Raw genomic sequence first — 17309 nt, 5'->3', positions numbered from 1 at the left:
AGAGCCTATGAGACCCTACTATGAAATGAAGGTACAATCAGTATAGCTCATAACCTTATTCAGCATGGTAGAACAAAACATGTTGAGATTGACCGACACTTTTTCAAAGAGAAGATTGAAGATGGTCTGATTTGCACTATGTTTGTTACTACTGAGAACCAACTGACCGATGTGTTCACTAAAGGCTTACGGTCAAATCCTTTCATCCTATTCTTTCCAAGTAGGGCATGCGAGATATCTATGCACCAACTTGAGGGGGAGTGTTGAAGTGTAGACCGGTTGCCTAGCTGTTTCGGTTGTTGGTTTGTTTCTTTTGTTGATATGTGTAATGTAACCAGATTCATTTTAGTGTCTAGGCTCATTACACACATGTTAAATGTGCTAGAGTGAGATTGCGTAAATCATTCCTTTTTTGTAATATTCTTAAGTTATAAATAAAGTAGTGGCCTCTGTCATTTCGACAAGCCAATTTGTTTTTATCAACCCTCTCTTTTCAATTGTTTGGGTTGTCACCTTGAGTTCTATCGAGAAGAAGAAGCAGAATGACTAGTGTGGCAATTACAAGGGCAAAATGGTCCTTAATTATTTCAAGGCCAGATTTGGTATGATTTCTATTTCAATTTCAGCTTGATTTCATGAAATAGTCAACAAATAGATTTTTGGTCAAGAAATTGAAATAATTTTGGTTTTATCAATTCTAAAATATTTCAAGAATAAGAAATCCATTTGGTAGTTCAATTTCTGAGAATAGATTATGTATATTTATTTGGAAGAGGGTAGAGGTGGTGGACCGGTATCAGGGTTGGGAAGGGGGTGGTGGGAGACCATTGGGAGAATAAGATGGGTAGTGTTTTATTTTTAATATGAAATTAATGTTTTGCTCATCAAATTAACCATGTGCTCATTAAAGAGCAAAAGTGAAATCAATTTCAATTTCAATTTCAAAATTGAAACAGCTCCAAAACTATTTCAGAATTTCTATTCCATGTGATTTCTATTTCACTGAAATAAGGTACAAAAAACAAACCAAACAATGTTTCAAAATAGAAATCATCCCATGAAATTGATATAGAAATCATTCCAAATCAGGCCTAAAAGCTTCTCATTTTAGAAAGTGATTCGACTTTATCCAATTCTAATTTGAAATTCCAGAAAACTCCTTTTCCCTTAACTTAATGATGCAGTTCAAAAGAACACGAAGGCCAACAGCAAACTAGCCATCAAATTGGACCAAGAATAGACTAATATGATTAATTTTGAGTGTCCAATGGGTTATTTGGGTCATTGGCTTAATATTTTTTGGGTTTACTATTGTATTTAGCCAATTCTATCAGCCCAAATTATTAGGGATTTAAGTCCTATACAGGATTTAGTTGGTTTCTATTTTGAAGAACACATAAGTTGTAAGAGAATCTCCCTACCATACATACGACTTCCTATTTTGCTTATTTCCATGAAGTTATAGATAAAGAGTAGGGGGACATACCCACTATCAACAATTTTGATAAAATGCTAGCTCTTTGTTGTGATTTGCCGTGAGATGCTATGGCAACCTTGGTGGGATGCCAAGTTGGACTGGTGAGATACTAGCCAAGTTCTAGGTGTGATTTTCAATCTAGTTTTTAGACCTGGTTCTAGTGTTGATATTGTGAGGGCGAACCTTGGCGCATTGGTAAGGTTGCTCCATTGGGACCAACTGGTCGCGGGTTCAAGTCTAAAAACAGCCTCTCTGAGAAGCGGGGGTAAGGCTGCGTACGTTATGACCCTCCCCAGGCCCCGCAATGGCGGGAGCCTTGTGCACTGGGTATGCCCTTTTGTACCATTACTTTCAATTTTTCTACTAGTTTCTAATTCTGATTCGCTTTCTATTTCTGTTCTCCTTAGTAAATCTATTCTATATATCTATTTTGAGTTTGACTTGCTATTTCTTGTTTCCTACTTGATATTTCCCAGTAGTTACTAAATCTGGATTTTCTATTTCAGTTACTTTCTAATTCTGTCCCTTGTTTCTAATTTTAATTTCAGATCTACTTTTACCTTTTAAATCTGTAAGTTGCTATCTGATAGTTACTAATTTTAACAACTTGCTATTTTGTTCCTAAATCAAGGGTGCTATTTGGAAAGTTGCAAAATTGTGTTTTCAATTTTGAGTCTCTAATCCTTACGATCTTGGATTACTTGAGGTTTTCTAGCCCTAATCCCTTAGGTGATTAGAATACCCCATTATTTGTTGTCAGAGCTATGGAGGGACAGCAGAGCTACTACATTGATGGGACAATATTGAGGGTTGCTGAATTCTACCTCTGATTCAAGGATGATCATGTGGATTTGATTCAGCATCACTACTAAACTTGTGGATGAGTTTTTTTCAAGGTGGGGAGAGTTGATGCAGTTCAAAAGAACAAGAAGGCCAGTAGCAAACTAGACCATCGAACTGGACCAAGGATGGACTAATATGTTTAATTTTGAGTATCCAATGGGTTATATAGTCCATCGGCTTAATATTTTTGGGTTTACTATTGTAATCGGCCAATTCTATAAGCCCAATATTAGGGATTTAAGTCTTGTACATGATTAAGTAAGTTCCTATTTTGTTATATTCTAGAATAATTCCTATTTTGAAGAAGACAAGTTGTAAGAAATTCTCCCTACTATACATAAAGTTCTTATTTCCTTGAAGTTATAAATAAAGGGTAAGGAGATCATACCCACTACCAACAATTTTGACCAAAACTATGGCTCTTTACTGTGAGATGCAATGACAACCTTGGTGGATGCCAAATTGGACTGGTGAGATGCTGGTCAAGTTCTAGGTGGGAAGCCTAGTTCATATCCTTCTTCATTCAATCAATTTTCTAGATCAGGTTCTAGTGTTGATATTACCATCTTCTTCTCTCATCGATCACAAGTTGTATTGGTGGTACGTTGCTTGTCTCTTGATGCTGTTACTACACCACTTCTACCATTACTTTCTATTTTTTCTACTAGTTTCTAATTCTGATTCACTTGCTATTTGTGTTGTCCTTAGTAAATCTATTTTATGTTCTATTTTGAGTTTGACTTGCTATTTCCCTATAGGTACTAAATCTGGACTTGATATTTCATTTACTTTCTTATACTACCCCTTATTTCTAATTTTAATTTCAGTTTCTATTTTCTGTCTTTTAAATCTGTTAGTTGCTATCTTAGCTACGTAGGAGTGAGTCCAAATTAACTTTGAACTGTATTTCAGTTTTAGAGTTTGTTTAGGAGTTTTTGCTTCTTTATTATATAAGATAGACCCACGATGGGATTGGAATGAATTAAATTTTGATGATTGGGTTTACCTGCTGGTTACTGGTCTTGAGTACTACTTTCCAATCCTTGTTTTATCTTTCTCATATACACAATCTTTATTAAGTTTCTGTTATATGCATTATTGTCATGGCATCTAGGCAACCCAAAGCATTGGAGAGGGGCCAGACACAAGGTGACTAAGGCAACTGGACGCCTAAGCGACGCCTTGACAACTATGGTTATGTGTTCGTTTCCTCTTCGTAAACAACTTCTTCGTTGCTTTCTTTTTTATGTTACTGTTTTCGCCCTCTTTTTGCTGTTAGAAATAATGCACAACACTGATCTGCTGTCTCGCCATCCTTAATCGGTTTAGCTCAAGATCTTGGCCGCAGGTTAACCTTCCTTACGTGACTCAAAACCTAGGTCCTCATCCCCAGAATCCTCCTCTATTGTTAGATAAGCACCTGCAACCATGACTGCCTAAAGAACTTCCTCCTGTTTTTTTTTTTTTTTTTTTTTTTTGTGGAAAATTATTTAATTTTCAGATTGCTGAAACATGTGCTTGTTGGTCGGATTCATTGGGCGTTGAGTTAGGTAACTAATCCCAGACTTTTAGTTCGATTTATCTTATAGGAGGTAATTCTCTCCATCTAACTAGGTTTGGGTTATTGCCTTGAGTTCTATCAGGAAGAAGGAGAAGATGACTAGTGTGGGAAATTACAAGGACAGAATTGTCAATCGCTCAAAAGCCCCTCATTTTACAAGCTGATTCTACTTTACCCTATTCTAATTTGAAATTCTAGAAAAGTCATTTTCCCTTAACTTTATTTACTCCTCTGTCCCAAGGTCCTTTGTTCCTTCCAGTAGGGAAACTGTTCTGAATATTTATGGAATTGCCACTACTCATTGAATTTGAGTTATTTGTCACTTCTAGGCCCCTAGTGATACAAATTTAATGATGTCGGAACCCGGGATTGCATTAGTTTCCACACTTGACGATCTGAAAGAAGAGGAGGAGAGTGGGCCACTATTAGGAGATGATGCTTTCTGTACATTTTGACTGTGTTTGGTATGCATTCTAGGTCGATTTCATTACATAATGAACTATTGGTTCTAAGCCATCTCTGGCGATGAATCAACAATTCAAAGTGCTTTTCTTGCGTATTCTTGATGAACCAGTGTTTATATATAGATGTAGGAGGATTTGTTTGGGAAGTAAGAAGCCCCTTTGACATCTCTTCATCTGCAAAGAATTCTCGACGTGAAAACACAGAGACAAAGGGCTCATCTTTGAATAGAAAAAAGAAGTCCCGCAACGAGCGCAACCCTCGTGTTTAGTTGTCATCGTTGAGTTTGGAATCCTGAACAGACTGTCGGTGATAAGCCGGAGGAAGGTGAGGATGACGTCAAGTCATCATGCCTCTCATGCCCTAGGCGAAAGGATCTGTTTTGACATGAAATGGATATATCCGTATGTCTCTGACTCATATTTATGAGATGATAAAATATGGTAAAACCTATACCAAGAATTGGTTCACGTAAGAATGGACATATTGGTTGACATAAAAATGGACGGAGAATACCAAAGGGTTGCATTCCCATACAATAAAAACAACTATTTTTATCATCCAAAAATGCAAAATCGACTTGGAATGCATACCAAACGCAGCCTTTATATTCCATATTTCCATGTTATGAGGGAAGGCTTTTTCCCTTGGATAACTCTGGTGCATATATTCTAATTCAGTGCACCATGTAACTTTTTAGAAAGAGTTGTTTGGTAAATGTTTTATTTAGTGTCAATTAGTAGCCTTTCTTCTGCATTATTACCATTCGAGTCAAACCATCTGAAAGAAAACTTTTGAACTTCGTAATTTAATTTATGACAAATTTACTGGTTCTTATTTTTAGGAAAATGATTCACTACATCGTAAAGTTATTTTTAGATGATATCTGTTTACACAAATTTTGAGACTATCAAGTAATTTATTTCACTTTGCTTGCAAAAATGTTTGAAACTTGGTACCTGCTAATCAACTTGAAAATCTGTTCTGTGATCTATGGATTGTATTCAAACCTTAATCTAGCTGAACATTGGTACATTTTTTAATTTACATAAATGGCATCTTATTTTAGTGACCTCCTGATTTGTACTTTGGAGTGAAAAATGTCTTCCCAGTTAACTGTTTTGGACTGCCAAGAATGTCCCCTTCTTTTTTCCTTCAGAATGGCTAAAATGTTTTTTGGTGAAATCTCTCAGCCAAGGAAGAAAGTAGAAGATGCTAAGCTTGCAAGAGATTTTCAAGCTACCTTGCAAGATTTCCAGAAAGCCCAACAGCTTGCCGCAGAGCGTGAGTCAGCTTATGCACCTTCTATCCAACCAACTTCTTCACTGACAAGGCATACATCCATTAATGTTTAATTCCCAACAACTTTAGGTTTACTTATCAGTGTACTTTGGATATGAATCTGTATATTTTCTGTTACTTATGCAGTTCTTATCATGCTTTTGCAAACAGTTCCAGTTCTGCTGAAAATGAAGCTTCTGATAGGGATCATGAGAGTCAACGTTTTCTAAGTGAACAGAGGAGGCAAGTTCTTTATGCTACAGTTTATATTTTCATCCTCTATATCTGATTATGACCTTACTACACTTTTATCTATCATTTTGAGTTGCAAACAGATTTAGTATAACAAAGCCATTCACTATATAAATGTATATGTTCTAAGATTTTAGTGAGGGAAACCGAACACTTGCCTCCGACTCTAGGAATTACTGTCTCCACTTATTCAATAACTGTGTTGATTATGGTTAAGATATTTTGAAAAAATGTCTTCTTGTTTGCACCAATATCCTAATTGAGTTTACCAGGGATTTGATTGAATTGAGTCAACTTAGTTCACTTATTTGACAATTTAATTTAGGGCTTATAGAATGTTCACGTAGATGAATTTGTTGTGGTATTTATTCTTAAGACATGGACAAATAGAGTGGATACATGAGATTGGATCTCCTGTTACTAGAAAAAGGAAGCAAAGAGATAGGATTGTCCTTTTCCCCTCTCTTTCTCTCTCTCCCACATTTATTTAGTTTTTGGTGGGTAGACAAGCAAATTATATTCTAGTGTTTACTTCATGGTTTTAGGGATTGGCCTATCCATTCTGATCAGGACCAGTACTACCAGGAAGTCCGGTTCTGATATGGATCTTTAGGCATTATTATTCTGCACTTTCCATTTCGAGCTCAAGAAATTGTATCAGGGAAGTAAGGGAAGACAACAAGGTCTCATTTAGGGAGTTAGTACGATATGGAGAAAGAATATTTGCTGATTAGTTAGCTCAGCTCCAAAAATGAAAATCCTTTTAATGCAGTGCTAATCCCAAACCAGTGAGATCTAGTGGGGGATCAGCTTGTGACAGTATCACAAGTAAGGAATAGAACCAGATTTCCAAAGAATTCTAGTAACAGAGAATCAAGGGTTCAGATTCAGCCAAAATTCTGGTAGATTTCCAAAGAATTCTAGTAACAGAGAATCAAGGGTTCAGATTCAACCAAAATTCTGGTTGAAGGCTCTAATTGGATGGATGAATATAATATTAGAGAAATCAAGCTAGATCCAATGTTCAGATCCTTAGGATTTGAAAATTCCTACTTGAAGAAGGAAACCCCAAATCTGAGAATCGTCAGTGTCAAATAACAAGCCTAATGATAGTCAGAAATCTGGTTCATACTTAGAAAACAGCACTTGAAAAGCGTTTAAATCGAAATCGAACTTGTGTTAGGAAAATAGGAAACCAGTTTCAAGTTTTAATTGTGAAACCGAAAGATGGTTCATAATAGAAACCAATTGCCAAGTATGGAAGCAGAATTGAAATTTCAGAAAATTCCTAGTTTCACTAGGAATTCAAGAAACTAGAAAATATATGATTTTATGCTAAGAATAGAATCAGAACTAGAAATTTATATGAAGAGAAGAGAATTGTAGAAACTAACATGTAATCAATGGAGAAGAAGAACAGTAAAAGAGAAGAAATCAGGCCTGGGATACCCATCCCATATGCCAAGCTCAACAGCTCCAAAACTCTTATAAAAACTCAAATCTTTACTCAAAACATTCTCAATTGATATGTGTATTACATATACAAAGACGACCTAAAATTCTTAAATTGACTCATAAAAAGACTCGTAATCACTCTCTTATACCTTCTTAAAGTAAATAGACTCAAAACAGAACTCTTAAAAGCTATTAAGCATCCTAATCTAACTCAAACTCTACACTTAACTACTAATTCCGTATGCTAACTTTACCCCCACCTTATGTGCTTATGAATTAGGCCCTTCACATTTGAACCCAAGAAAATAAAAGGGTCAATGTATAATATAATTAGCCAAAGCACTTTCAGTTCATAGGACTGCCACCAGCACTTTATGGGCCTCCTAAGCTTCCACAGGCCTCCATATGGGATGACATTGATCCAACCACTCCAATGCAATTGCATCATTTCCCCCGGTGTTGGAAAAAACTCGTCCTCGATTTTTAAAGTGCTGAAGTATCCTCATAACATGATCATTAACATGATCAACAGCAACCTTCTTGTTCAGCCCAACAGTGAAAATATGTTGCGCACATATAAAATCAACAACGTATGGTCCTTTCTCATCAAGACTCTGATGCAGTAGGATGAATTCAATAGGTCACTTTTCTTCAATAAATCAGCAAGTGCTTCTTATTTAGCTTCATCAATACAAACCACCACTTGTTCTGTAACGTCCCAAACTTGGGTAGGGTATTAGGCACCCCCCTCACGAGCACCGACCCATAAGGTCACATTCATTCATATAAATTAAGCAAACTAAATCTAGTCTCACATGTAAACACAATGGAAGCATTATATTAGTAGTTCATACAAAAGGGTGTCTACACACAAATCTTAATGTAATTCCTTAAAACTAAGAACTATTTGATAGTGTGGCTGACCCACGTGTCATCACAGTAGCCACCCACCCAGAACTCAAAACAGGTCAAGCGATGGGCCTGGTTTCAGAACATTGGAATAAAGACTAGGTAATAATTCTTACTATTATTCTAAAGGAGTCAATGGTCTTGAACTGGAATGGAAGTCTTGAAAATGCAACACAAACAGGACCTTCTCTTATATATACCTTCTTCATTTTATTTATGTGCTCCATGGACAAAGATTGGGAGCCTTATGGGCAACATAATGGCTTCTGTTGTAGGGCACAATAATATATATTAGATATTTTCTATCATATTTACATCAGGACTTCCTTTAGTGTTATCTTCATCGTCCCTGGATCTGCATAACAATTTGGAGTCTATGGAACCCCATTTTGTGCTCTTCTAGCTTTGGATGGTTTGGAATGAAATCCTTTTTAAGATCAATTGCTCTTCGAGTTGAGATTCTGATTAGTGCAGACAAGAGGTACTACTGCTGGGTAATGAGGTTGCATTCAATGAGGCTATAATAGAGGAGAGGGAGCAAGGAATTAAAGACATACAACAAGAAATTGGACAAGCAAATGAGATATTTCGGGACCTTGCTGTTCTAGTTCATGAGCAAGGAGTGGTGATAGGTAAGGCACAGAAAGTTCCTTGAAGTAATTTTTTTTTGTGAACTTCTTACAAACCCCTCCCCCCCTGCCCACTGCCCCCCCCCCCCCCCGCGCTCGCAAAACAAAAAGCATTTTCTTATCCTATTTGTTCTTTGTGGTGTTGTATATCCTTGGAATCTTGGAACAGATGACATTCAATCAAACATTGAAGCTTCATCTGCTACAACAACGCAAGCTAAAGTGCAACTTTCAAAGGCTCACAAGAATGTCAAATCTAGATCATCGTGGGTAAGTGTTAAATGTAATATAGTATCTTGTACTGGATTGCCTTATTTCTGAGCAAGTTCGCTCTCTGGACTGTAAGATGCTGTTATGTCCTTGTTGATAACTACAAGATAGTTGTGATAAGTAAGAATAGGTGAAAAGAGTGTGGAATAGAAGGTCAGCATTAGCAATTCTTGCTTACACCATGTATACAACTTGCACATGCGTATGTTAATGGACCCTTGTAATAAATGAACACTTTGTGGAAACAGATACATAATGTGTAAGATGTAAGGAAAATAGTAAAAGAAAGTTCCTGGACAATCTTTCTTTAGAACTTGGTATGGTCCTTATTGTTTTTTAATATTTTGGGTACTCTACAGCTTAGTCTATTGATCATCTCCTTTGGTGAAGCTGCTACTGTTGTATAGGAGACTTTTATCTCTCTAATATTTAATGAATTTTTAACTTATAAAGAAGGGTTATTGGGGGGGGGGGGGGGGAGGGTAAAATGAAGTCTATCAATCCAGTTCACCTATATATATATACACAAACATACAAAGCAAAATGCAGCAATCAGAAGTATAGGCAAATTACAAAAAAATGTTAACCAACATGTGCATCCTTTCGAGAAGCTTTTTCAGTAGCTTTGGTTCTTTTGTAAATTTCTCCTTATTTAAATAGAAAAGAAAGGAAGAAAAGTAGAAGGCATAGTGCATACTTATTCGAAACTAGACGAAAAAGAAAGGAAATGATCTGAGCACACATTAAGAAACTAATTTACTTTGTCAATTCAAAACCTCAAATCTACATTACAAATGCACAGAATTGGTATGTATGAGTTCTTTTGGCATAATGAATGTTAAGATTTCTTCCTGAAGTTCTGGATTCTGTTTTGATTTGTATTCTTTTAGTAATTTCTGTACTAATCAGTGTTTCTCATCCTTCTTTACTTCTCTGTTTTTGTAACAGTGTTGGTGGGTACTGGTGATTTTCGTATTAGTGGTGGTCATTATCCTCCTTTTCTTTATCATATAATGTGTAGTACTTTTTGGTCTTCCAAGAGCGGCGGTATGATTGTGGGTGTGATGCAAGTAGTGAATTAACTTATTCTATATATAGTGTGCAGTGGTAACAGCATTTAGAGTTTTGCCTTTGTTTATTATCAAGGATTTTATCTCAGATTTCTTTCATTCTCTCTTTTTCTGAATTAATTTTTTTATGTACTACATTCTACTGGTAAATGAACCTGAATGCATTCAGTTTGTTGGTTTACATTATTGTTAATCTTTTACCTTTATTTCTTTTTTTCTTTTTTTTTTGTGGAGGAGGGGGGGTTTGTAAATGGGGTAACTCTACCGTTACCTGTTATTGTTGAATTTGTGAAGTTCCACCTTTAAATCTAAACATCCTAACAACTGAAGTAGGTTGGATAAGGTTGGGAGTGTTTCCACTTGATTCTGTGTGAGAACTTCCCTCCTTTTTTAAGGAATAGTGTCCCAATGAAGCCTTGTTGACCTTTTTCGTTGTGTTTAGGGCATACCTATAACCGTAATTCAAATGGTTTCCACACACATGCACGCACAAAGAGGGAAAGGGAGAGAGAGAGAGAGATTTGCCTCATGGGATTGAACTTGAGATCATTATGTAGAATTAATGTATTCCGGTGTGATAAAGTTGATACTCGAGGATTAAATTCTCCAGAGATTACCACTGTTTCGTCTACCTCAAGTTGAAGATAGCCAGTTTCCTTACTGGTAGTTTTCAAATCAAAGAAAGTATCACAGCTGGGAGCATGGTTACAGTGTTAGCCGTGTGGCAGGATCTACCCACCGGTGGAGATGACCATTCAATTATTAAGAGAGGAGAGGAGGTTTACTTGTAACCAAGGTACTAAAACTCGGAACTCTATCCCGATTCGATCTTGTGAAAAAACCATGATCTCAGTCGAGTTTGGGCATTTTTATTTTTTTTTCAACTCCAAAACTAGTTTCGGTGGGTTTTGGACATAATTTGGGTCTGAAACTTGATACTCAGTCTATTTTAAGTCATTTAAACACAGTGATACTATTAGATTTTGCAAATAAGTAAGTCAAAATGGGAGTTTTAGTTAGTGTGAAACCAGGACAGACACTTATTTATATTTAATATCATTGAAGTAAATGCTTTTGTATTTATAATTCATTGATTTAAGATATTATTCATAAACAAGCAAATACCCTCTATTTAAATCCAATAAAAATTGCTAAAAAATCAAATTACAAAAGGAAAAAAAGTCTACCCCCCCCCGGTTTAAAAACAAAAATTGGATTTTCAACGGTAGATGCAATTTTCAACTTTCTAATACTGGGGTTTTTCTCAAATATAAAAATTTTATAAATCTAAATATGGTAAAACATTACTAAAAACCTAAATTACGGTAAAATATTCATTTGTTTTGATATCCAAAAAAATATTTTCATTCAAAGCGATTTTGACAGTAGTCACGCACACCAAATTCAGTTTGACAAATACATAAGGGTTTTAGGAACCCTAGTTTCTACTTGATTGGATTCTGTTCTTAGAAAAGAAATTCTGGGTTGGCCTGAAGATCTTTTATAGTATGAAGAAGATTCAAGTTAGGGCTTTCTTGAAGTGCTCATTAGGTGAAGAACCATTATATGGAGGACGAGCAACACTTGAGGCTCTACATATTAGTAGATCTTGATGTTTATTTTCTGCATTAAATTTTAATTAATTATTTGGTAACCATGGGATAGGAAAAGGAACCCGAATCGATCTCTTTCCACTACGCATTCGTTTCCCTTTTTCTAAGGGATGGAAAAGAGATGTGTGTTCTTTTCTTGTTTATTTCCCATAAATTTCATGGGACAAGAAAAGAGATGGTTTGGCAAAAAAATTATACCAAACCCTAATTGGTTTATAATTGATTTTCCATGGGCAACCATGGAGGTGATCAGAGATTTCAACTTTGATCTTTCCAATTATTGAGAACCCAAGAGATGATCCCATGACTACAGCAACACATGACCGCAGAGAGATGGATGGAGATCTGAAACAGAACCTAAGTTTGAATGTTGCCTGCAACCGAAAAGTAAGGGATATGGAGCATGAGGGAGGTTGGGATTGCAGGAAAGGGGGTAAGGACTAGGAAACGATGAGTCAAAAATGGGATAGAAGCTGATGAAGGCTATCTTTGTTATAGTTTAAATTTAAGTTTAATTGACACATAAATATGAATAGATGTGGTTGGTCTGATTTATAAATCAATATAAACATAAATTCATAAACAGCTCTTGAGCTGTCCATTTATCACCATATGCAGGTACTATTAATGAACATGCATGTTCAGAATTATTACTTAAGTAAGGGTAAATCAGTAAAATTAACAAAAATTAGAACAACACATTTTTTTCTCTCCAACCCCCACCACTCCCCCCACCCTCTTTCAAATTTCAACATATATTAGGGGTGTCAAAACCTAGCTCGAAACGACGAAATCAAGCCGAACCGATCGAAACCAAGGTGAACCCACCTAACCAATATGAGTTTTGGATCTTGTTTTGGATTGGGGTTTTGTGAAATCGAAACCAAATCGGGTGTTTGAAGCCAATAAGACATCGGACCGAACTTAAAAAATCGGATTGAAACCAATGTAATCCGGTAAGAGACCAATATCAACTTGAAATTCATTAAAAATACACTTTTTCTTCATGTTTTTAAATATACAAGGCAACCCGAAACCAAACCCATACAAATCCGAAATCAAACCAAAATCAGTGCACCTTTGTTGGATCATGTTTTGGACTTACTCATTCTCACACTGAAACCGACCAATTAACACCCCTAACATATATCATATTATATACATAATATATTCTTCAATTAAGTATATCAAAGCTATTTTTCATTACGTAAACTATATGTTTAGTAATAACCAAACCATTATTGTTTATAGCCCTTCAAATTTGAACCCAAGAAAATAAAAGGCTCAATGTATAATATAATTACCCAAAGCACTTTCAGTTCATAGGACTGCCACCAACACTTTATGGGCCTCCTAAGCTTCCACAGGCCTCCATATGGGATGACATTGATCCAACCACTCCAATGCAATTGCATCATTTCCCCCGGTGTCGGAAAAAACTCATCCACATTTTTTGAAGTGTTGGAAGTATGCTCATAACATGATCATTAACATGATCATCACCAACCTTCTTGTTCAACCCAACAGAGAAAATATGTTGCACAGATATAAAATCAACAACGTATGGTCCTTTCTCATCAAGACTCTGATGCAGTGGGATGAACTCAATAGGTCACTTTTTCTTCAATAAATCAGCTAGTGCTTCTGGTTTAGCTTCATCAACTCAAACCGTCACTTGTTCTGTAACATCCCAAACTTGGGTAGGGTATTAGGCACCGAACTCACAAGCGCCGACCCATAAGGTCACATTCATTCATATAAATCAAGCAAATTAAATCTAGTCTCACATGTAAACACAGTGGAAGCATTATATTAGCAGTTCATACAAAAGGGTGTCTACACACAAATCTTAATGTAATTCCTTAAAACTAAGAACTATTTGATAGTGTGGTTGACCCAGGAGTCATCACAGTAGCCACCCACCCAGAATTCAAAACTGGTCAAGCGATGGGCCTGGTTTCAGAACATTGGAATAAGGACTTGGTAATAATTCTTACAATTATTCTCAAGGAGTCAATGGTCCTGAACAGGAATGGAAGTCTTTGGAAATGCAACACAAGCAGGAACTTTTCTTATATATACCTTCTTCATTCTATTTACGTGCTCCATGGACTGGGAGCCTTATGAGCAACATAATGGCTTCTGTTGTAGGGCACAATTTTATCTTTTCTGCATCCAAACGTAATATAAATTAGATGTTTTCTATCATGTTTACATCAGGACTTCCTTTAGTGTTATCTTCAATCGTCCCTGGTCTGCATACCAATTTGGAGTCTATTGAACACCATTTTGTACCTGCATGCTCGTCTAGCTTTGGATGGTTTGGAATTAAATCCTTTTTATGATCAATTGTTCTTCGAGCTAAGATTCTGATTAGTGCAGACAAGAGGTACTACTGCTGGGTAATGAGGTTGCATTCAATGAGGCTATAATAGAGGAGAGGGAACAGGGAATTAAAAATATACAACAAGAAATTGGACAAGCAAATGAAATATTTCGGAACCTTGCTGTTCTAGTTCATGAGCAAGGAGTGGTGATAGGTAAGGCACAGAAAGTTCCTTGAAGTAATTTTTTTTGTGAACTTCTTACAAACCCTACCCCACTGCCCAGTGCCCACATCCCCCCCCCCCCCCCGCGCTCACAAAACAACAAGCCTTTTCTTATCCTATTTGTTCTTTGTGGTGCTGTATATCATTGGAACAGATGACATTCAATCAAACATTGAAGCTTCATCTGCTGCAACAACGCAAGCTAAAGTGCAACTTTCGAAGCCTCACAAGAATGTCAAATCTAGATCATCATGGGTAAGTGTTAAATGTAATATAGTATCTTGTACTGGATCTCCTTATTTCTGAGCAAGTTCGCTCTCTAGACTGTAAGATGCTGTTTATCCTTGCTGATAACTACAAGATAGTTGTGATAAGTAAGAATAAGTGAAAAGAGTGTGGAATAGAAAGTCAGCATTAGCAATGCTTGCTTACACCATGTATACACCTTGCACATGCATATGTTAATGGACCCTTTTAATAAATGAACACTTTGTGGAAACAGATACATAATGTGTAAGATGTAAGGAAAATAGTAAAAGAAAGTTCCTGGACAATCTTTTTAGAACTTGGTCTGGACCTTATTGCTTTTTAATATTTTGGGTACTCTACAGCTTAGTCTACTGATCATCTCCTTTGGTGAAGCTGCTACTGTGGTATATGTTTGAGTTAAAATAATACCGCAAGCGTACGGGTCAATCGTAGCTACGGGTTGAACACGAGGAGATATACGCCACTCTATTTAACTAACTTAAAAGTAATGCAAAGTGAACCAAATTAAAGTATTAAATTAAACTAATTAAATTAATGAAAATTAATGTATCCTAACTCATAAGCATCTAACAAAATTAAGGGATTAAATTGGCGTCTTAACACATGAGCATCTAACCTATCAGACTAACGCAAATTAAAAGGAATAAAAATACAGCCACACATAATAACCACATAAAAAGGAATAAGGGAATAAAAGTGCATCCACAAACCACAACCCTATAAAAAAAAAATAAAAGAAATAGAGGGAGAAGAAGAAGAAGATAGAGAAAGATAGAGGAGACGGAAAATGAGATTAAGGGTTTAGAGAATGAGATACCTTGATGTGCTTGAATACTCAAATAAACTCACCATGGCTTCCTCTTCTAAATCTCCATGTCTTGTCATCAACATAAGAACTTAGACTAGGAAGCTTTAAACTAAAACTATTACAATCATTAAACTAGACTTATGAAATCAAAATTAAGAACTTGAAATCAAAACTAAGAACTTAAGCCAAAAATAGGAAAAGAAGAGAAAATTTCACTAAGTGAATGAAGTAAAAATTACACAAAAAAACTGAATTAAAATTGAACTAAAAACTAACTAAAAACTGAACTAAAAACTAACTTCTTACAACCCAAAGGGCAAGGAGTATTTATAGGGAGAAGAGAAGAGAAGAGAAGAGAGAAGAGGGAAGTGTAGGAGAAATATTCTCTGAGAAAAGAGAATATTCTCTTCTCCTTCCTCTTTTACAATGCCTTGAATCCTAGGAAAAAAAGGAAAAAAAATAGAAAGAAGAAGAAGAGAAAATTGTTTACATAGAACTTCTATTTCTAAAAAAATAAACTTCCAATTATAACAAGTGCTTCCTTTTCTTTGTAGATATCTTCTCCAAGCAATAAAATCAAAGATACTTTGACTTTTCAACTTTCCATAGGTGAGAGAATATCTTTCAAAATAAATCTATCCCAAGTAGAATTCCAGAAGTGCCCTTGAGAAGTTGGAGGAGAGAGAGAGTAAGGGTGATGACTAGGATTCCTTCAAGAATAAATAAAATACCCATTCTGTCTTTCAGAAAACGTGGAGCATGGGGTGTTTATATAGGCCTCACCATTGTGTTCCTTGCGAAAAATCACCCAAAATAGATTCAAATTTCGTCCAATTTGGAGTTCGGGAGCCCAAGATATCTCAAGTTGAAGTTGGTCTGTCCAGAGCTCTCCAAATGGAATCTTTCGGGTACAGAAAATATAACTTTTGGTTATTGCGTTAAGGCCCCTAGAATCCGAACTTCTGCTTCATTTTGTCCCCGGCCGACTGTCAATAATTACAAATAAACCCTTACAGACCATTTTCGCGAGTCGTTACGAAAACGGCCGTAACTTCTTCGTTTCAACTCGGAATCAAGTGTCGTTTGAACCGTTAAGAAGCTGACTCGATGGGCTACGTATCCATGCCATTAACACCTCTAAAGAGCTTAAAAACATTTTCTTAGCATCATCTCCTCCATTTTCACAAGAATTCACCTAAAACCTGAAAAGCACAAGAAAGCACCGAGTAACTCTGTCCAATGTGGTAAAATGTATGCTTTATGCCCTAAGATTTCACACATAAATGTGCTCATCAGTATAGGAGACTCTTTTCTCTTTAATATTTAATAAATTTTTAACTTACAAAGAAGGATTTTCGGGGGGTGGGGAATGGTAAAATGGAGTCTACCAATTCAGTTCACCTATATATATACTCAAACATACAAAGCAAAATGCAACAATCAGAAGTATAGGCAAATTACAGAAAAATGTTAACCAACATGTGCATCCTTTCAAAAAGCTTTTTCAGTAGCTTCGGTTCTTTTGTAAATTTCTCCGTATTTAAACAGAAAAGAAGGGAAGAAAAGTAGAAGGCATAGTGCATAGTTATTAGAAACTAGACGAAAAAGAAAGGAACTGGTTGAGGACACATTAAGAAACTAATTTGCTTTATTAATTCAAAACCTCAAATCTACATTACAAATGCACAGAATTGGTATGTATGAGTTCTTTTAGCATAATGCATGTTAAGATTTCTTCTGAAGTTCTGGATTCTGTTTTGATTTATATTCTTTTAGTAATTTCCATAATAATCTTTGTTTCTCATCCTTCTTTACTTCTCTGTTTTTGTAAACAGTGTTGGTGGGTACTGGTGATTTTCG

At 35.9% G+C, this 17309-nt stretch overlaps 1 protein-coding gene across 1 annotated transcript in view; it reads left to right on the top strand.

Annotated features, from left to right (window-relative positions):
* Positions 1-10398, top strand: part of LOC122644204 (syntaxin-22-like) — a 28332-nt gene extending 17934 nt beyond the window's left edge. The window contains exons 3-7 of the mRNA XM_043837822.1: positions 5537-5676; positions 5796-5867; positions 8715-8872; positions 9039-9139; positions 10088-10398. Coding sequence (XP_043693757.1) covers positions 5537-5676; positions 5796-5867; positions 8715-8872; positions 9039-9139; positions 10088-10153 — 537 coding nt within the window. The 3' untranslated portion in view covers positions 10154-10398. The remainder of the gene's footprint in view (positions 1-5536; positions 5677-5795; positions 5868-8714; positions 8873-9038; positions 9140-10087) is intronic.
* Positions 10399-17309: the final 6911 nt, after the last annotated feature.

Source organism: Telopea speciosissima, chromosome 10 (genome assembly GCF_018873765.1).
Source record: "Telopea speciosissima isolate NSW1024214 ecotype Mountain lineage chromosome 10, Tspe_v1, whole genome shotgun sequence".
In the NCBI taxonomy this organism is placed as follows: Eukaryota; Viridiplantae; Streptophyta; class Magnoliopsida; order Proteales; family Proteaceae; genus Telopea; species Telopea speciosissima.
The sequence above is the reverse complement of the archived record's forward strand: the minus strand, read 5'-3'. Positions and strand labels throughout refer to the sequence as shown.